The sequence below is a fragment of the Pimephales promelas genome, chromosome 2 (genome assembly GCF_988280905.1).
Source record: "Pimephales promelas chromosome 2, fPimPro1.hap1.1, whole genome shotgun sequence".
NCBI lineage: Eukaryota > Metazoa > Chordata > Actinopteri > Cypriniformes > Leuciscidae > Pimephales > Pimephales promelas.
In genome coordinates, this window is record NC_142770.1 from 42,046,873 (window position 1) to 42,068,877 (window position 22,005).

The window sequence follows — 22,005 nt, forward strand, 5'->3', positions numbered from 1 at the left end:
GCTACTTTGGATGAGGGATAGAGAGCAGAGAGCGCTCACTCTGACCATTTTTCTTAAAATTTTTTTTTAAATTTCGGATCTTTGCATGCCATCACGTTTGGGGGGGCAGTCACGGCATTTGGGGGGGCATTGCCCCTCCTTGCCCATGCCTATATCCGGCCCTGTGCAACATATGTGGGTTATGTTTGGTTTACACCCAGATTAGTCATTGTTGATTGTGCCACATTTTTTCCATAGGTGGCCCACATTTGGTTTGTGATATTTGGGCCATATTCATTATTTATCATATGAGCCACTTTAGGCCCACATTCAGATTACACATTGCCATGAGTGCCGCATCTTTGCCTAAAAAGGCCCACATGTGATTTAAAATATTTGGGCCATATTTGCCATTTTACACATGGGCCACTTCAGACTCACACACATTTTGTCGGGCCATAAGAAGGCCTGCAGTGCCGCATCATCGCCTGAAGTGGCCCACATCCGTCTGCTATCTGAGGAGCGAGTGAAACACACACAAATGCTGTTAACTGGGGAAAATGTTTAGTCGGTCTGTAGAGGAGAAGAGACTTCATCCACAGAACAAACACAATATACTGTACATCTGTGCATCAGCAACACACACACACACACACACACACACACACACACACACTAACTAACTTCATATACAATAAAACAATAACAATAAACATATTCTGTGTATAAAATGTTACAGAGATAATGTGAAGGTTTAAAGGTTACATGTAATCTTTATATCTTTTGAAACATGTATGTGCTATACTTGACAATCCCGTTCATGATTAGAAATATCTGAATAATTCTGGATGAGTTTAGTCTAAACATTATTATATTTGCAGGCCTGATAGTGAAGATTTCTGCTGACACTCATCTGAGCTTCTTCCTCTGTTCCACCTTTAATTACAACTAAACCATCATTTGGCTGAATAATAAACCAACATTAATCATTCAATATCACATGTTTCTAATACGCATGCTAACACACACGCTGCTTTATTTAATAGAGAAGTCTGAGTCTCTTCCACCTGTATGAAACACATTTACACATGTATTTCTCCTCATAGACAGCAGTGAGACTCTTCTGTGGATCACCTGATGGTTTCTGCTCCTCTCATCTCCGTTTCACAGATTTAAACCTTGATGGAAATCCACTGACGTTTTATGATCGATCTTAATCTACTCTGTAAAGTGGAACAGAAGAGAAAACAATCAGTGTTCAGAGGAACAAAGTGGATATTATAAATTTATTGTTTTTTGAGCAAAAATAAGTTCAAGTGAATTCCTGTAATCAGATTAATTACTGATTTTACATGATCTTGGATAGAGATATTTGTGTATTTAAATATAATAGATTTAAATCTGAATCATGTTGATATGTGTGTCTGTGTGTGTCGGTGCGACTCCTATTGAGTCTCTGTAAAGGAGAAACTAATGAGTGTACGGCGTATGGAATAAACCACAGCGAGCAAATACTAATGTTATTTTGAGTTAAACACAAACCTTTAGTTAAAGCCGTTTGTCCTCTAGTTTAAACATGTTTGTAGGCTCTTAGTAAATAACTGAGAGTAAAGTAAGTGTCGAGTAGTGTGACGTGTTGCTTGTCACAGTAAAAACACACTAGAGACAGAGACATTGCTCATGTGAGCTGGACGCTGTGAGCTGAAGCTGGAACTGCACTGATTTTAGCAGGAGTGCAGCGTTTCCTACAATCTGACCAAGTCTGTTTCACACTCAAATGATTCACTTCTACTGACACAGTTCATAAAGCAGGTGTTGATGTATAAAGCTGTGACAGTGAGCTTTTCTTCTCTTTCCTCCTTTGTGTTCAACATTTCAATAACTTCACACTATGTTCTCACACAAACCCTTTTTTGCAACAAAAAGGTTTGTTCACATATCAGAGGTAAATGAAGATGTCTTTAATATCTCAGTGATGTTTCCTCACCTCAGGACACAGTTTGAGTCTCGTAGCTCGTCTCTGAGCCGCTGCTTTGAGTCTCCAATCATATTGACACTCAGATCAAGCTCTTTTAAAAACTGCAGAGCTTTTGAGTTCGTCAAAGACTGAGTTAAAGAAGAAACATCTGTAATGCCACAGCACTGTAGACTAGAGAGACACAAACAGAGGAAGAGAGATTATCTTACAAACAAATCATGAATGTGAAGAATTTTACAGATATATAATGTGAACTCAGACTCACTGTCAGATATTGAGAATAAAGTGTTTTAGTTTAATAAACCCAGAAAGTGCACTGCTATAACCAATGAAACATAAGCCCTGCTGTCTTCAAATAAATAAACTTCAGTCACACTGTAATTCAGTGGTGGGCCGTCAGGGCCCGCAAGGCCTTCAGTATCGACAGTGCAGGCGCCTGTAGCTTAAAATGAAAGCCAATGAAACTGTTTTTTAACCAATCAGATAATCCGTCAGATTTAATCGGCCAATCAGATTTCGCTTTGACTGCAGCGGGGCCATCTAGCAGGCGTATAATAACATCTGTATTTTCTCGTTCTTTGATTGGATGCGCGTACTATTACTGGTAGTATCCGCATCTGTAGCGAACTGCATAAACTAAAATATATTCCTGTAGATGTAATAGATTTCAACCCACAAATTAATGTTTCTTTCCCTCCTCGACCCCCAGCAAAAAAATCCCTTATTCAGCCTGAGCTAAACGCAGAGTAACGGGACTTCGATCTCTCCGGGTAAAAAACAGAACTGACTAATGTAAGTTATGAAACGAATGATTTTGAAGGCAAAAGTCCCGCTGATCTTGTTGATTTTGGTCAAAACTCTGTGTGAGAGCATGGGGCAGCTGTACACATCGTCATGTTTTGCGGTGACTGTGTGCTTCTGTCGAACAGGCACTCTCAGCCATAAAGCAAATTAAAATTTATGCTAGAAATAAGACGAGACAGACACAACATTATTGGAACTGAAACGCAGTTAGAACCTGTACAACAGTAATTGAAGTCTTCTTGAGGAAAGAAATAAGGATGGATTTTGTGTAAAAAAAAATCTGTAATTTTGGTGAGTATATGCTTTTTCCCCGTGGTGAATATGATTTTCTTCTTCATTTTTTGTATAAATTTATGATCGAAACTTAATTTTTTTCAAACATTCATACTATTGTAATGTCTGAAAAGGGACTATGTTAACCCTTGAACGACAAGATAAGTGAGGCTTCGTTTCTGAACTTATAATCGGATTCGTAACGCAAGAACCACTTTACAAACGCACCAGCCGAACTCACGCGCTCGTTTCTCTCTACCGGCCTTTCCCGAACTCACCGCATAACCCAATAACTGCTGGTGCAAAATAAAAACAACAATTATAGAGAGTCTTTACGCTGATACACTATTAAAAGTTATTAATTCAGGTAGGACAGACGGCCTAGGTGTGAAATACACGGCCCGCCACTGCTGTAATTACTGTACAGTATAATGACACTAACTGTAGTTTCTCCAGCTTGAATTGTGGGTTCATCAGTAGATCACTGAGGTTTTTCACTCCAGAGTCTCCTAGTTTATTCCCGCTCAGCGCCAGCTCTCTCAAGTGTGACGGGTTTGATTTCAGAGCTGAAGACACATCAGAACAACCTTCATCTGTCATATCACAGTATCTTAACCTACATTAGCAGAGAGAGAGAGAGAGAGAGAGAATGAAGAAAATAAGAGACTCTTTATTCTGTAAAGTCACATCATCTTCATCAGCAAATAAAACAGACAGAGGAAGAGAGATCTTCAGCTTTATTTCACCAGATCACAAAATACTAAGGTGAAAATGTTTGTACAAATATAATGTTAATGTGTTCTAGTTTAAACAGTTGAAGTGATTTTAAGCATTTTGATTCTTGTGTGTGAATGTGACTGACCTCAATCTCTCCAGTTTACAGTGTGAATCCTTCAGTACGGCACATAAGTGCTTCACTCCTGAGTCTCCTAGATTATTCATGCTCAGGTTCAGCTCTCTCAGGTGTGACGGGTTTGATTTCAGAGCTGAAGTCAGGATGAGACTCTGTTTCTCTGTAATACTGCATCCACTTAGACTGAAGACAGAGAAATAACAATAGTTCACATCTATGATGATCATCTTATTTAAGAGATACAGCAGCATTTAGTTTCCAATAGTCTGTTTTAAAACCCAGTCACACTAGTTCTGTGCGCTGGAAGACACTGTTTCTTCTCTTTCATTTCTAACTATTTATTTGTCGTCTCTCTTCTTTATTGTCTGTTTAAAAGGCAGATTTCTGTGTGTACACAATCAGTGCATTGTATCAGATGTTGGGAATTGAACAATTACTATCTGAAGAGTTCAGATGCAAAAGCCTCTAAGTGCCATTTGAAATTTTCTTCTAGAATGGTCATTTTTATCAAGCTTGTATATTTAAGTTCAGTGATTTCACTTAAATGGCAATGATAATTACCTATTAATTGTTATTTAAGTGAAATTACTAAAATTAAATATACAAGTTTGATAAAAATCATCATTAAAGAAGAAAATTTCAAATGGCATTTAGAGGCTTTTGCATCTGAACTGTTCATCTACACTCTAAAAGGTTTTATATGATTTACTAATTTATTTTGGTGAAACAATCAAAAATATTGATTACATTTTAAAGCAGTGAAATCAATTACAATACACTGTATAAACTGAGCAAATGTAAGTAAAAAATTAAGTAGATCTGAGTAACTGCATCTGTACATTAACAAATAAAATTGTTTTAACTGAGTAAATCTGCTCAATCTCTCAAGAGTGTGTTAAATATATTTATGATATTGATTTGAATTAAGTAATATTTGTGGTTCTTGAAACATATAAGTTTAATTCTCCAATCTCAAATATTTTGATAGAAATTTCACAATTATGTTAAGTGTATTATACATAAATTATTGGTTAGTCAAATAATAAATTCTAATTGTGAAAAAAATATATAACTGTAAATTTTAGATGAAATTAACTGTTGGATTTTTGACAATTATTTTGGTACGTTTAGCTCAAACAATAAAGCCAATGATATTCAGAGATTTTATTAAGTTAATAAAGTTAAATATTACTGTGATATTTACTAAGCCACAGAATAATTACACACAGTGTAGATCAACAAAACATAAAAATGTGAGCAATATGGAAACCCAGAAAGTGCACTGCTATAACCAATGAAACGCCCTGCTGTCTTCAAATAAATAAACTTCAGTCACACTGTAATTGCTGTACAGTATAATGACACTAACTGTAGTTTCTCCAGCTTGAATTGTGGGTTCATCAGTAGATCACTGAGGTTTTTCACTCCAGAGTCTCCTAGTTTATTCCCACTCAGGTTCAGCTCTCTCAGGTGTGACGGGTTTGATTTCAGAGCTGAAGTCAGGATGAGACTCTGTTTCTCTGTAATACTGTAATCATTCACACTGAAGACAGAGAAATAACAATAGTTCACATCTATGATGATCATCTTATTGAAGAGATACAGCAGCATTTAGTTTCCAATAGTCTGTTTTAAAACCCAGTCACACTAGTTCTGTGCGCTGGAAGACACTGTTTCTTCTCTTTCATTTCTAACTATTTATTTGACGTCTCTCTTCTTTATTCTCTGTTGAAAAGGCAGATTTCTGTGTGTACACAATCAGTGCATTGTATCAGATGCTGGGAATAAAAAAAAATACAAACTACACTCTACTAACTAGATAAAAAACTGTGAAAAGATAAAGAACTATATAAAAAAATGTGAGCAATAAGTAAACCCCCAGAAAGTGCACTGCTATAACCAATGAAACATAAGCCCTGCTGTCTTCAAATAAATAAAGTTCAGTCACACTGTAATTGCTGTACAGTATAATGACACTAACTGTAGTTTCTCCAGCTTGAATTGTGGGTTCATCAGTAGATCACTGAGGTTTTTCACTCCAGAGTCTCCTAGTTTATTCCCGCTCAGGTCCAGCTCTCTCAGGTGTGACGGGTTTGATTTCAGAGCTGAAGACACATCAGAACAACCTTCATCTGTCATATCACAGTATCTTAACCTACATTAGCAGAGAGTGAGAGAGAGAGAGAGAGAGAGAGAATGAAGAAAATTAGAGACTCTTTATTCTGTAAAGTCACATCATCTTCATCAGCAAATAAAACAGAGGAGGAAGAGAGATCTTCATCTTCATCAGATCACAAAATACTAAAGTGAAAATGTTTGTAGAAATTTATTGTAAAATTAGACTCTGTGAGATATTGCGTATAAATATATACTGATATATTGAGTGAATAAATGAATATTGAGTGTTTTAGTTTAAACTTTTGATTCTTGTATGCATGATATACAATATCTGAGGTTGAAGTGTGCCTTCAGAGCGTGTGATTGGCTGAATGTGAGGTGGAAGTGTATGGAAGTAAAATAATGTCTAATGTTTTTGAAACAAAAAGCATGTTGAATTGCACCAATTAAAAAAAAAGCTTTGCGTTAACCCTGCTTGCATTTTAATCCATTGTATTTTTATGGGCTGAAATTCAACATGGCTGAATATTTAAGCTGTGAATATTTCAATTAAAAACATTTTTCATTATTAAAAATTCAATAATCCATATTCACCTTTCATATTTCACTTCCAAAATTTTCAAACTGTTAAAAAAATACAACCTATAATATTCAACAGGCAATTTTCGGTCCATTTTATTCCACCTTGAAAATTCGCTTCCACAAATTCAGTGGTTCAAATTCGACAGTAAATTCAACGGTGACATCCAGAAACTGCAGGAAAAGCAGTAGATTACTGAGCATACTCTCTATCTGCTGTTAGACGTCTTTACCAGCAGGGGGTGCATGCACATGTTGAAAAGCACCAAAGCAACAGGAGAGGCCTTCACAAAACGTCATTTGCTGAAATGGACAGAGCGACGAGTACGAGTTATAATTTATATGTGTGTGGGAAAGATTGATTAAGACACAAAACACACGAGCCTTTACTCAAGTGTCTTATGAGACTTATTTTTACCCTTGTGCAAAGTAAGGTCATTTGTCCACAGCAAAACTAAATTCTCTCGCCGTTGGCATTGATAGTAAAACAACTGTAATACACTGAGACAGAGTGAATGGTTTGTTATAGTCACTATGATGGAATAATAAATGTATTTATTTTTTTAAACTTTAATGATGGAATAAATTGCTTTAAGTGTCAAAAACAGTCTCTCTCTCTCTCACACTAACACACTCTCCTCTCTCTCTCTCTCTCTCTCTCTCTCACACACACACACACACACACACACACACTAACACACTCTCATCTCTCTCTCACACTAACACACTCTCCTCTCTCTCTCTCTCTCTCACACACACATACTAACACACTCTCATCTCTCTCTCTCACACTAACACACTCTCCTCTCTCTCTCTCTCTCTCTCTCACACACACACACACACACACACACACACACACACACCTTATCACGTGATTGTCATACAGTAATGTAAAAGTATGGAAGCAAATCAGAGACATAACTATTTGAAATTTAACACCCACCGAATACTTTTACTAGTTTTGAATACTAGTTTTGTATTCAATTTTATTTTGAAAAACATTTGAAAAAATAAAATAATTTGCAATAAATTGCTTTAAGTGACAAAAACAGTCTCTCTCTCTCATCACTAACACACTCTCTCTCTCTCTCTCTCTCTCTCTCTCTCTCTCACACACACACACGAACACACTCTCTCACACTAACACACACTCTCTCTCTCTGTCTCACACACACACACACACACACACTAACGATTATCTTTGCCTCTTATCCCGCGATTGTCATACAGTATCGTAAAAATATGGAAGCAAATGTGAGAAATAACTATTTGAAATTTAACAGCCACCAAATACTTTTACTAGTTTTGAATACTAGTTTTGTATTCAATTTTATTTTGAAAAACATTTGTCTGAATTTATTTGCTCAGAATTCCCCCCTTTGAAATTATTTTACTTTGGAAACCATGCGTATGAATTTATTTGTTTCGAATTTACCTCTGAAATTTAAAGGTGCAATGTGCAATGTCAAAAAGTTGAGTATCTATTACAGTTTTTCTCGATTGTTTACACACATTTTCTGAAAGAATGCCTCATATTCTCAGAACTCTACACACAAATCTAAAAACACACACACAATCGGCAAAACCCCTCAATTCTAGTGCAAAATGAAACTTTACATTCAAAACAATGTTATATATTCTCAAAATGTTATTTTGTTTTCAAATGACACACACAAACCATTATATGAAAAGACATTTATAAGAACTAGTTGAACACTGATGTGCTCAATGTAAAACACTACTATCAATGTAAAACCCCACATAGCAAACAGAAATACACGGTAACAAATATATTTTACTGTATTTTTCCCACAAAAACAATGAGAAATAGATCGCACATTTCATACACCCCAATCAACACAAAGTTGTATATAGTGGTCTACATACAAAACAACAGAAAATGTTTATGCTGTTACAGTAAAAATCTATGCTGCATCCTCTCTTCGGTTTTGGTATTTTATGCTAAAGCTCTGATTGCTAATTGTAAAACTGTGTGACGTGTGTTTGTCCATGTGACGAGTCAGTGTGAATATTTGAATGGTAGTGTGTTCCTCGTGAAAAAAAGAGATTTTCTGCATGAAAATTGTGCCAAATGCAGAGAATTTGTGTGTAGTGTTTTGAAAAAAGTGTGTTTTAGAGCTGCAATTTGAGTGTAAAGCAGGAATTGTGCTTGTTGTTCATCAGAATTGGTTCAGGGGGTTGGTGAATGAGTTACATGTTGTGGTCATTGTGTCTCAAGTACCAGAATTTGTGTGTAAACAATTGAGAAAAACTGTAACAGAAATGCAATATGACATCCATAACTATGTTTTCAGTGGTGTATAAAGAACTTACTTAATAAACCGTAATGTTTTTATTACCTTAAAATGAGACATTTATATCTCCATTACCACGGGAATCCCCTTCTATGAAGGTCGCCATATTGTGACGTCATCTTTCTACCGTAGCCGAACGCGAACACACAGCGCTACAGAACGCGTTTCGCCACTACCTTGAAAGAGAAGCAGCAGAAAGCTAGAAACTAGCCATAAACTCTGTGAGTAGTGACTTTTCCCTTGTGAGTAGTGTAGAGAATAGTATATAAGTATATTATTATATGTTGCATTTGCTACAGTAGTGTAAAATATGTAGTTGGGATTGTTTCATGTAACTTAGTTCTCCCTCGCTGTATTATGGGTTTGTTATGTGGGGATAAATGTGCTGTTATGTTCGTAAGACAGCTGATTAGTACTCATGTCATTGATCGTAAAACAGTATGTTACAGGAATCACTAACCCGTCGATCTTGTAAGAGATCTAAGTCGATCGCGAAGAGTTTTCAAAATCATAGAAAAAGCCTATTGTGTGTAGTTTATGGTGTCTATGGGATGCGGAAATGCGCACGCTGTTACAATCATGTCATTTTTGCCGCGCGCACCTTTGGGCTCATGCGGACGCGTCGAGTTAAACAAGATTTTATGCTTTAACCAGTTCAGCCACAGTAACAGCTCATATTAGCCAGCTAAACTTTTACTACCCTGTTAGAAAAAATATATAGCTGCATAGTTTCATGTGGTTCTTCTCCCTCGCTGTATTATGGGTTTGCTATATGTGGGGAGAAATGTGCTGCTGGTTACGTTTGTGAGACAATCAGCTGATCACTATTATTATATTAAATTATATATTAAAACCCTTGATCCTCACCTGACTATGGCTTTGTAAACTGTATCCATGATGTGGTTTATAATGGATTGTGGTACAGAAACAGTGACAATGTTACACACTCTTGTCTTACTCTGGCTATTCTCTGCTGTCTCAGCCGACGAGATGTTTGTCCCGTTTTAGCAACCGTAGCTTCTTCGAAAGGGAGGGGTGAGCAGTGGGCTAAGCCCTTAGTGCAAACCTGGTGCAAACTCGCAACCAAACCGCTAGATGTCGCTAAAAATCCCACACTGCACCTTTAAACAGGCCTATGAAAATTTCCATTTTAAAAACCTGAATTTCGATGAATATTTTTCAATGCTCACAAATTCAGATACAAAAAAATTAAATAAATCAACGTACAGAATTTCAGATAAAATAGATTCAGGTTAAATTATGAATTATGGGCGTGCTTCTCAGAGTAGTAGCCATCAGCTTAAAAAAAACAATTTCTGGGTTATTTGGCTTGTTTGTTGTACTCTTTGTCTCACAGCAGCTTTTAAACATTGTTTTGTTTTTTTGTTATAAGTCATAAATGACAAGGAGGCAGCCTCTCGCAATGCAAATCAATGGAGACGGTTGGATTGTTTTTCTCCCCTGGTGGGGGCGTGAGCAGCCGGTAACAAGAAGTAGTCGAAGGAGAACGTCCTCGTCTCAGTTCTCGCGCATGTGCCCATAAGGAAGTATTGGAATAGTCGAATAAAGTCGTTATGTTTTTTTCGCAGAAAAAGTATTCTCGTCGCTTGATAAACTTATAATTGAGCCGCTGTAGGCACATGGAATATTTAAACATTTTCTTTAATGACTTTATGGGCCATCAAGAGCCAGTCCCTTAGGCAGTCTATGAAGGACTGATCCAGCTCTCAGATTTAATCAAAAATATCTTCATTTGTGTTCCGAAGATGAACGAAGGTCTTACAGGGTTGGTACAGGATGGGGGGTGAGTAATTAAAGACTTAATTTTCATTTTTGGGTGAACTAACCCTTTAAAGTCTTGTGCTGTTTTATAAAGGCACAAAGCCATATCATGGTTTCGATTTTAGTTTGTTGGCAAAATATAGCCTAGAGACCTTTATGTTAGGGTATACATTTTACATCTCATATGTGTTGGGAAAAGGGAGAAGAGAGAGTTCAGAAAAAGGCGGTTTCGAACTCGGGTTGAGAGCATCAAAAGCTTCAAGCCCTACGACCTGCGCCACCGTAGCTATTTCGCGACAAGCTTCTTTTGCTAAAAAGACAGGCACTTAGTCCAAATATACGCTCCGTTATCTAAAAAGTAAAAAAAAAAAAATTCTTCCCCTCGCTTGGGCCCCAAGTGCGCATGGCCAACTTGCAATACATAAATTTGATCAGATCGGCCCTCGCGGCCTCAAAACACAACCGGCCCACAGGGGAAACTCCCGACTCTCCCGATTGCCACTCCGCCCCTGGTGCCCAGGGCCCCTTAGATGTCATGGGCCCCTGAGGCAAGAGCCCAGTTGCCCTAATGGTTAATCCAGCCCTGGTGGTCTGTGAGTGGTGTGTGCATCTGGCTCCTCCTAAACGGGCATCCTTTACTGTTCTGATCGGACAATCTTTGGTGGTTGCCACCGGGTATTAATTAGCCCTAAGAGCATAATAATCCTTTATACACAACAACAATAAAATAGCACAATGACAGGATTAATATGGCACGTTGTAACAAATAAATAAAAGATCTTTTTCACAAAAGTTATCTTGCACTTTTGCCTCCGGCATCGTCCTGTCAGTCATCGCACCTCACTCTAGTCATGTGACTCCTGTGGCTCAACTTACCTCAGTATCTCCAATTTACACTTTATATTCTTCAGTCCAGTGCAGAGCAGCTTCACTCCTGAATCCTTCAGCTTATTATTGTTCATGTTCAGCTCTTTCAGATTGGTATCTGATCCAAGAACTGCAGCCAGAGCTGAACAGCTTTTGTCTGTTAAGTTACAATCATTTAACCTACAATAAAGTCACAACACAGAATTAGATTGAACACATACAATACATTTTCTATATACTAATATGAATGAAATTTTCCACTTATTTAATACATAAACAGCAGAGGCCGAGTTAAACTATTTACCTTTAAAAACGTCTCAGGTTACGACTGTAACCTATGTTCCCTGAGAACAGGGAACGAGACAATACGTCGAATGACGCTATGGGGAACGCCTCAGGCGTGACAGGTGTCTGAAATCAAATATCAACTCACAGTAATCAGGTTGACCGGCGACAGCCCGTGCATCATCAGCTTGAATGATGAGCGCGTCAATCTGGATGTATAAGAAGGGCGCCTTGAAACCGTGATTTATATATCGTCTGAAGGGGCTGTTGCAGGCAGGCCCCGAGGCATGGCAACGAGACGTATTGTCTCGTTCCCTGTTCTCAGGGAACATAGGTTACAGTCGTAACCTGAGACGTTCCCTTTCGAAGGGAACTCAACAATACGTCGAATGACGCTATGGGGAACGAAATACCCACTCCGCCATGCTGAGGGGAGTGCATGCCGAAAGGCAGTGACAACTGTCAGAACCAGTAATTCCAAGGAAAACTGAAACCACTCACCCTATGTTACATCGGGCTGTCAGTGACAGCACTCCCTACCGGTCATAGCCCAAGCTAATGAACCAAGAAAAACCAGAACGTAATAACGTGAGTAAATCAGGGCCAGCTCAAAGGCTATAGGACCACAACTTCAAAATAGAAGGGGTCCCTTCTAGGGAGTGTGGCTAGGGGGCCAAAGAGACCCCCAGCCAGTCACTATTCAGGAGAACACTCCTCCTGAAATGCCCCCAGGCTGGCCTGGTGATCTGTACTAAGACACACAGTCTGGCCATAGCCTGTCCGTCCAAGACAGAGCCTCTGGAAATTGCCTAGAAAAGGCATCCAAAAACTGAAGGCCCGCGAAGCTGGCGGAAACCATCGAGTTTCGGATCACAGAGACGGGATCCTCCGGAGAGTGTGACTCAACCTCGAACCAATGGGAATCGTACACTCAATCCACGAGTTTCCACCCAGTGCTCGCTTTTGAGCACTGAGGAAGTAAGAGAGGGATCAAAAATCAGGAAGGTCAAAGAGACCTAAGACCTGATGACCCCATGTGTGGGGAGCTCCGATACATGAGGGCTCATGTCAGGAAGGCCGTACGTTGTGCGGCCTGAAACCCAACGACCACAGCATGTGGAAGCTCATCCTTCAGGAAAGCCAGAGGCTAGAAACCTGACAGACCCACAATGTTGGGCTACCTCGAAAAAGGTCTAATCAGACCTAAAACCACAGTTGTGGGAGATAGCTTGAACAAGGGAAGTGCCTGTCGTAATGTATTGCGACAAAGACACATCTACAGTGGGACCCAAAGTGAAGAACTGGAGTCTGAACCACATAAGAAGGGACCGAAGCATACCGCGCGTGACCCTCACCATATGAAATGGATTTTAAAAACTGCACAAGACATCTCGTCAGGTGACTTACCACAATAATAGGTGAAGTATGGGTTTGTGTACTTCACTCTGAATTCAGGAAGGCCTGTTGAGGCCTGTAACCTGGCGTCCACAGTGTGTGGGAGCTCATGGCCAGGAAGGCCTGGTAAGGCCTGTAACCTGGCGACCACAGTATGCAGGAGCTCGTAACCTGGCGACCACAGTATGTGGGAGCTCATAACCAGGAAGGCCTAGTGAGGCCTGTAACCTGGCGACCACATCCGGTGGGAGCTCGTACTCAGGAAGGTCAGTGAGACCCAGCCTGGTGTACCTGAAAAACCACACCAAGTGGGAGCTACTTCCAGAAGTTAGCTCTTAAGAACTCTTAAAGTGGGACCCGAGGAAAGACCGGGGTCTGAGCCACATAAGAAGGGACCGAAGCATACTGCGCGTGACCCTCACCATAAGAAATGGATTTTAAAAAGTGCACAAGACATCTCGTCGGGTGACTTACCACAATAATAGGTGAAGTATGGGTTTGTGTACTTCACTCTGAATTCAGGAAGGCCTGGTGAGGCCTGTAACCCAGCAACCACAATATGTGGGAGCTCATAACCAGGAAGGCCTGTTGAGGCCTGTAACCTGGCGACCACAGTGTGTGGGAGCTCATGACCAGGAAGGCCTGGTAAGGCCTGTAACCTGGCGACCACATTGGGTGGGAGCTCGTACTCAGGAAGGTCAGTGAGACCCAGCCTGGTGACCACAACCTGTGGGAGCTTACTCCACCAAGTGGAAGCTACTTCTTCCAGAAGTTAGCCAGAGAAGGGCGTCCCTGTAGCCAGTGACAGGACGCCACTTAAAGTGGGACCCAAGGGAAGACCGGGGTCTGAGCCACATAAGAAGGGACCGAAGCATACCACGCGTGACCCTTACCATACAAAATGGATTTTAGAAAGTACACAAGACATCCCGTCATGTGATTTACCACAATAATAGGTGAAGTAGGGGTTAGTGTACTTCACTCTGAATTCAGAAAGGCCGAACTTGAGGCCTGTAACCTGGCAGCCACAACAAGTGGGAACCCATAATCAGGAAGGCCTGACAAGGCCTAACACCGATAGTCCCAATGCATGGGGAGCTCACATTCAGGAAGGCCGCTGAGGCCTGCAGCCTGACATGTGAAGACTCACCACTACAACTTAGCGACCACGAAAAGTGGGGGTTTCACATTCAGGAAGGCCTGGTGAAGCCTGCAACCTGACATGTGACAACTCACAACCAGGAAGGCAAATGAAGCCTGAAGCCTGGTGACCACAGAGTGGGAGCAAAGTGCTCAGGGAAGGTGGTGAGGCTGTAGTCTGGCTACCGCATCATGTGGGAGCCCACATTCAGGAAGGCTGGGTGAGGCCTGTAAACTGACTACCACAGTATGTGGGAACTCATAACCAGGAAGGCCCCTTTGAGGCCTGTAACCTAGCAACCACAATGTGTGGGAGCTCATCACCAGGAAGGCCTGGTGAGGCCTATAACCTGACCACCACAGAAAGTGGGAACTCATAACCAGGAAGGCCCCTTTGAGGCCTGTAACCTAGCAACCACAATGTGTGGGAGCTCATAACCAGGAAGGCCTGGTGAGGCCTGTAACCTGGCGACCACAATGTGTGGGAGCTCATAACCAGGAAGGCCTGGTGAGGCCTTTAACCTGCCGACCACAGTACGTGAGAGCTCGTATCCTGGTGACCACAGTATGTGGGAGCTCATAACCAGGAAGGCCTGGTGAGGCCTGTAACCTGGCGACCACAGTATGTGGGAGCTCATAACCAGGAAGGCCTGGTGAGGCCTGTAACCTGGCGACCACAGTATGTGGGAGCTCATAACCAGGAAGGCCTGGTGAGGCCTGTAACCTGGCGACCACAATGTGTGGGAGCTCATAACCAGGAAGGCCTGGTGAGGCCTTTAACCTGGCGACCACAGTATGTGGGAGCTCATAACCAGGAAGGCCTGGTGAAGCCTGTAACCCAGCGACCACAGCATGTGGGAGCTCATAACCAGGAAGGCCTGGTGAGGCCTGTAACCCAGTGACCACAATCAGTGGGAGCTCATAACCAGGAAGGCCTGGTGAGGCCTGTAACCTGGCAACCACAGTATGTGGGAGCTCCCACAGATGTCTCTCCGTGGCCACCATAGCACCGACAGAACAGCAGCTTGCTTGGTGGCCCGGAGTCCCGCAACAGATCGGTCTGGTAGGCCTGAGGACCACAAGGGCGTGCAGAACCGCACCTGCCTGACCTGCTGCCGTGTACGCTCTGTCATTCAAGCATGAAGATGTCTTGAGCAGCTTGGATGACAGGGTCAGAGCTCTTAGTGAAGAGGACCAACCAGAGATGAGATAGTTAGCCAACGTCTCGTCCACTGGCGGCCTCGACACTTATCCGTTCTCTACGGCTCCCTCCACAGCAGCGAAACTAGCCCGCTGATGCAGATAGAGACGTGAGGAGAACGGATTCTTCCATACCCTCTCGATCCCAGCGTGGAGATCGGAAACGAATGGAAGGCTCATCCGGGCTGGTGGCTTATGGGTGGGGAGGAACCAGCCATCCAAAATACCATGAGCGGGTTCCTCCCAGACGCGCCTCCACTGCAACAGCAATCTGTCTGAGGCGCACCCCATAATGTCAACCAGCTCAGCGTACACTGGGCAGGAGGGCTGAAATGATTCGGTCTCAACCAAACTGACATCCTTTTCTATATATATATATATATATATATATATTACAGCCAACTCCTGCCCTGCCCAAAGAGAACAGTTACAGATTCACCAAAGAGAGAGAGCGCTCATTTTCTCTCTTCTTAGATGTTCAACATTAATCTGTAACTCACCCTCGTCAGCTGGTAGATCATCCGCGAGGTTAACGCCCCTCTCCCGATAATCTGCCAGCTCCATCTGAAAGCTCCACGAGCTCAACCGCCACTGAGCCTCAGCCCGAGCGGGAACCGGAACCGCGGGGTTCAGATGCCGCGCCCACTTCCCTCGAGAAGTGGGTCAGACGAGAGCAGAGAGTTCTGAAAGGAAAACTCTCAGTTCGCGCAAAAAACTCCCTCGAGAGCTTCCCGCACATGCTCTTCTTTCAGGCAGAACACGCACAGATCGTGTGAATCCTCCGGTGTCAAATATCTGGACACAAGTCGGCACACTCGCGCAAAGTGTTTCTCCACGTCTCTGCGCGCTTAATCGTTGATACTATCACACAGACAAACAGTCCCTGAAGACGAAAAGATGTTGTCACGGTTTCAAGGCGCCCTTCTTATACATCCAGATTGACGCGCTCATCATTCAAGCTGATGATGCACGGGCTGTCGCCGGTCAACCTGATTACTGTGAGTTGATATTTGATTTCAGACACCCGTCATGCCTGAGGCGTTCCCCATAGCGTCATTCGACGTATTGTTGAGTTCCCTTCGAAAGGGAACTACAATTTCCTCATCAATAGTGTTTTTTATACAGTGACAAATTTCCAAGACAAATTGAAGCATGTTTGAAAAAATATTTGTGTAAAGCTGTTATATCTATAGGATATTTTCTCTATTTATGTCACCTGATAGAGTTTAGGTTCTTGCCAGTGTTGCCTCTGTCTTTCTTAATTGGGGACACTTAATATTAGGGGTGTGCACAAAAACTGATTCACATTTGTATCGCAATTCAAGCTTTACCGATTGAAAATCGATTAATAGAATTCAACAAAAAAAAAAAAGATTCATATATATATATATATATATTAGGCATAACATTTTTTTAAAAAAGTTTGGTTACGGTTGGATGTCAGTTGAGGTCATGGGTTGGTAGTTTTTTTTTTGTTTTTTTCTCCAGTGGCAGCAAGGGATAGAAAGGAAATTATTTTTAATTTTTTTTTTTTAAATTTTGCTTTACAGTAGCGATGGATAGGCGACTCTGTTTTTCAATAACATACAGTAGCCTACCTGTACATGTACTGTACCACCTTGTGTGTCCCAGCATGTTACACACACACAAGCTGATTTTAAATGTGTATTATTTCTTCCCCAAGCTCATAAAATAAATTTGGGTCGCACATAAATTGACAGGGTCGGTCGGAGACTGGAATTGAACTTTTTTTAAATTTTTTTATGCCTTAGTGGTGGGCATAGATTTTTTTTTTATCTAGATTAATCTCACTGTAATCTTGGAATTAATCTAGATTAAAATGGCTCATTTGAATTCATGAAGGCATTCAGGCATTGAAGGCATTCAGAATATGTATGCTACCCAAATAAATAACCTTGCAGGTAGTTTGTAAGATGAGCAGAGGCGGAGCTAGACTCTTCATCATGGGGCTCTCTGCTACCATATGTAATAAAGTGTCACTTTATTTTATTTATTTATTTAGATGGGACAATGCATATCAATGAACGTACAAACATAGTCGAACGTAAATATGCCGGATTTAGCACAATGCTAATTTCCATCCGTTGTCCCCCAACACAGACAAACACAATCCAAAAATAAATAGAAAAGACACACAATATACATATCAAGAAAACGCATGTAAAATAAAATATACACATATATACAGTATATATATATATATATATATATATATATATATATATATACATACATATATACACATACACACACATATACACATACATTATACACACATATATATATATATATATATATATATATTTATACACACACACATATATATATATATGTATATATATACATACATACATACACACATATACACAAATAAATTAAGAATAGTGATAATCATAAAAGTTCCTATAGGCCTATCTTATAGAGAATATATTGCAGTACCCATTACAAAAACTGCTATATATGTAGACATTCGAAGATGCTTATTATAAATATTTAAAATAAATCTACCTATCAAATTCAACCTTTATACCAAATGATTACATTTTTGATGTTTGTTCAGCCATCTCTTAAGCTGTTTCTTAAAAGAAGCAAAAGTTGGGCTATCTCTGATTTCCTTTGGCAAACTATTCCAATGTGTGCAGCCTTTAATAGAGAGAACATTTTGTGCAAACGAAGATTTTCTAAATGGTACTTCACAATCCCCCCGGGTAAATGATCTTGTCCTAGTCTCACTATTTTTCTTTTTTATAAAATCCCCCAAGGGCGGTGGGGCGATTCCATTCATAGATTTATAAATTAGGCAACTATTTTTAAAAATTTTTAGGTTTTCAAAATTTAGGAGTTGGTACTTCTCTAGAATTGGACAAAGGTGAAACGATTGTGGTTTCCTGTCAAATACCTTGACTGCTTTTTTATATAATTGATTAAAGGGTTTTAATGCAGTAACTCCGGCAAAAGACCAAACTGTGAAACAATATTCAATATGGGAAAAAATCATACAATGAAGATAAGATTTAGCAGCGTCGGTTGTAATATAGGACCTAATTTGTTTGAAATTTTGTAAATTAAATTGTATTGTATTTGTTACTTTTTGTATGTGCTTTTTGAAAGTGAGGTTTGAATCTAGTATAACCCCAAGGTACTTGAACTGGGCTACCAACTCCAATTCCTCCTCTCCCAAAAACACGGAAGATCTATTTCCTGCTAGCAATTGCTTCGTGAGTGTCTTAAATTCAGTTTTTAAAGTATTTGACTTCACAGAGGATTTTTTCGTAAACATCATCACCACAGTCTTTTTGGTATTGAGAGTGTTGAGTTTTTTGAACTTCAGTTAGTGATTTTGTAAGATGTGCAGCTATTGTCTTTTTATCTTTTCCATGAATGAAAATCACAGCATCATCTGCATACATCTGCACATTGTAGTCCAAACAAATATCTGGCAGATCATTAATATACATTGAGAACAATAAAGGACCGAGAATTGAGCCCTGTGGAACTCCAACATGATTACTAAGAGGAGGAGATTTAACACCATCTACTGTATATTAACACACTGTGTTCTGTTTGATAAATATGATTGAAACCACGATATAGCATCTGTAGAAAAATTAAAATGTGTAAGTTTGGTCAACAATACTTGATGGTTGACTGTATCAAACGCCTTTTTAAGGTCTAAAAATACCGCTCCTACACAATTACCCCTATCCAATAAATATTTAATCTGTTCGATCAGACAGCAGTTTGCCGACTCAGTGGAGTGTTTTGGCCGGAAACCGAACTGCATACGGTGCAGAGGGGTGAAACCTTTATCCAGATGTTCAACAAGTAGTTTTGCTATCCACTTTTCAGCAACTTTAGAGACTATTGACAGGATGCTAATTGGACGGTAATTGGCAACCTGTGTTTTTGATCCTAATTTAAAAATTGGTGTAATAATGGCCTCTTTCCAAGTTGATGGAACTACCCTTTGACTGATTGATTGATTAACCATAAAGGTAATAGGTTGTACCAAAGCATCATTATAAGTTTTTAAAAAGTTAGTGTCAAGACCATGGGCATCCCTAGCTTTGGAGTTTTTAAGGGCAGCAATGATCTTCTTTACTTCTACCTCCGTTATATTTTTTATCTGAAAAATAGGCTGATCTTCATTTAATGGTCGAGGTAGAATTTTTGAGGAAACGCAGGGCCTTGTTATTTCAGATATACTATCTATAAAATAATTATTGAACGTTTTTGCCACAGTTATGGGATCTCTAATCCGGACATTATCCACAGCTAACTCAATGGCTTTAATTTCCTTTTTATTGTGTTTACCTAATAATTTATTTAAAATTTGCCATGTTTTTTTCCCATTACCTCTTGTACTTTCTATAATGGAGTCAAAAAAGTCTGCCTTAGCTTTTCTTAAGGTTTGTGTAACTTTATTACGTGCGTGTGTACATTTTTCCCTATCAGTGGACAAACCAGATTTCAGATATTGTTTAAGCAACACATCTCTTATTTTTAATAAATTTTTACAAGTTGGATTTACCCATGGTAGATTATTTTTCTTCCTAGCCCTGCCACTCCCCCTATGGGTAAAGGAGAACATTACCTCATTAAGCTTGTTGTTAAAGGCATTACAACTGCTCTCTATATCATTTGAGCAAAGTATTGGCTCACAATCAACCATTTTCAAGGCATTAAAATTCTTTCTTTGATTCTTAGGTATAAAATTGAATTTAACATCAGAGGAATGAAGGGGACTATTTATTTTTAGAAACCTCTTTTTTGAAAGCTTCCTTGAAAATAAAATCATATTGTGGTCTGATAAACGAGTTAAAAAATTAAAGGTCTTAATAATTCGGTTTGGCTTATTGCTAAATAGAAGATCTATTCTTGTCTGAGAGTTATTTGTTATTCTAGTTGGCTTTTCAACAAGCTGTTCTAAATCGAAATAATCCGTGGATCGCTTGAGATTTCTCCTACCATGTTTATCATCCCAATTTATATTAAAATCACCTATAAGTATAATTTCCTTATTTTGGTCACAGGATTTGGTCTCATACTCTCAGAACTCTACACACAAATCTAAAAACACACACACAATCGGCAAAACCCCTCAATTCTAGTGCAAAATGAAACTTTACATTCAAAACAATGTTATATATTCTCAAAATGTTATTTTGTTTTCAAATGACACACACAAACCATTATATGAATAGACATTTATAAGAACCAGTTGAACACTGATGTGCTTAATGTAAAACACTATGATCAGTGTAAAACACTTCTTCTCCATTCATCATAATGAATTGGGCCTTTTTTGTTCAGGGTTACACTTACTACAGACATTACATACATAAGTGTGTTGTAAAATATTTGTGAATATTGTTTCTATACCAAGAAATACATGGTAACAAATATATTTTACTGTATTTTTCCCACAAAAACAATGGGAAATAGATCGCACATTTCATACTCCCCAATCAACACAAAGTTGCACATACAGTGGTCTACATACAAAACTACAGTAAAAAATGTTTATGCTGTTACAGTAAAAATCTATGCTGCATCCTCTCTTCGGTTTTGGTATTTTATGCTAAAGCTCTGATTGCTAATTGTAAAACTGTGTGACGTGTGTTTGTCCATGTGACGAGTCAGTGTGAATATTTGAATGGTAGTGTGTTCCTCGTGCAAAGAAGAGATTTTCTGCATGAAAATTGTGCCAAATGCAGAGAATTTGTGTGTAGTGTTTTGAAAAAAGTGTGTTTTAGAGCTGCAATTTGAGTGTAAAGCAGGAATTGTGCTTGTTGTTCATCAGAATTGGTTCAGGGGGTTGGTGAATGAGTTACATGTTGTGGTCATTGTGTCTCAAGTACCAGAATTTGTGTGTAAACAATTGAGAAAAACTGTAACAGAAATGCAATATGACATCCATAACTATGTTTTCAGTGGTGTATAAAGAACTTACTTAATAAACCGTAATGTTTTTATTACCTTAAAATGAGACATTTATATCTCCATTACCACGGGAATCCCCTTCTATGAAGGTCGCCATATCATGACGTCATCTTTCTACCGTAGCCGAACGCGAACACACAGCGCTACAGAACGCGTTTCGCCACTACCTTGAAAGAGAAGCAGCAGAAAGCTAGAAACTAGCCATAAACTCTGTGAGTAGTGACTTTTCCCTTGTGAGTAGTGTAGAGAATAGTATATAAGTATATTATTATATGTTGCATTTGCTACAGTAGTGTAAAATATGTAGTTGGGATTGTTTCATGTAACTTAGTTCTCCCTCGCTGTGTTATGGGTTATGTGGGGATAAATGTGCTGTTATGTTCGTAAGACAGCTGATTAGTACTCATGTCATTGATCGTAAAACAGTATGTTACAGGAATCACTAACCCGTCGATCTTGTAAGAGATCTAAGT

General features: G+C 39.6%; 2 protein-coding genes across 2 annotated transcripts in view; both read right to left on the bottom strand.

The window, feature by feature from the left end:
* Window positions 1-526: 526 nt before the first annotated feature.
* Window positions 527-4,215, bottom strand: LOC148997432 (uncharacterized). Its single transcript, XM_089120014.1, has 5 exons — window positions 4,166-4,215; window positions 3,897-4,070; window positions 3,477-3,650; window positions 1,967-2,128; window positions 527-1,202 (listed from the first exon to the last, which is right to left on the bottom strand). The coding sequence occupies exons 1-5, from the start codon at window positions 4,213-4,215 to the stop codon at window positions 1,193-1,195; spliced, it is 570 nt and encodes a 189-aa protein (XP_088976140.1). The 3' UTR covers window positions 527-1,192.
* A 1,601-nt stretch (window positions 4,216-5,816) lies between these two features.
* The window catches only part of LOC148997433 (NACHT, LRR and PYD domains-containing protein 3-like), a 41,599-nt gene continuing 25,410 nt past the window's right edge, over window positions 5,817-22,005 (bottom strand). Inside the window, exons 5-6 of the mRNA XM_089122566.1 lie at window positions 11,558-11,728; window positions 5,817-6,042 (exon numbers count right to left, since the gene is read on the bottom strand). Coding sequence (XP_088978692.1) covers window positions 5,832-6,042; window positions 11,558-11,728 — 382 coding nt within the window. The 3' untranslated portion in view covers window positions 5,817-5,831. The remainder of the gene's footprint in view (window positions 6,043-11,557; window positions 11,729-22,005) is intronic.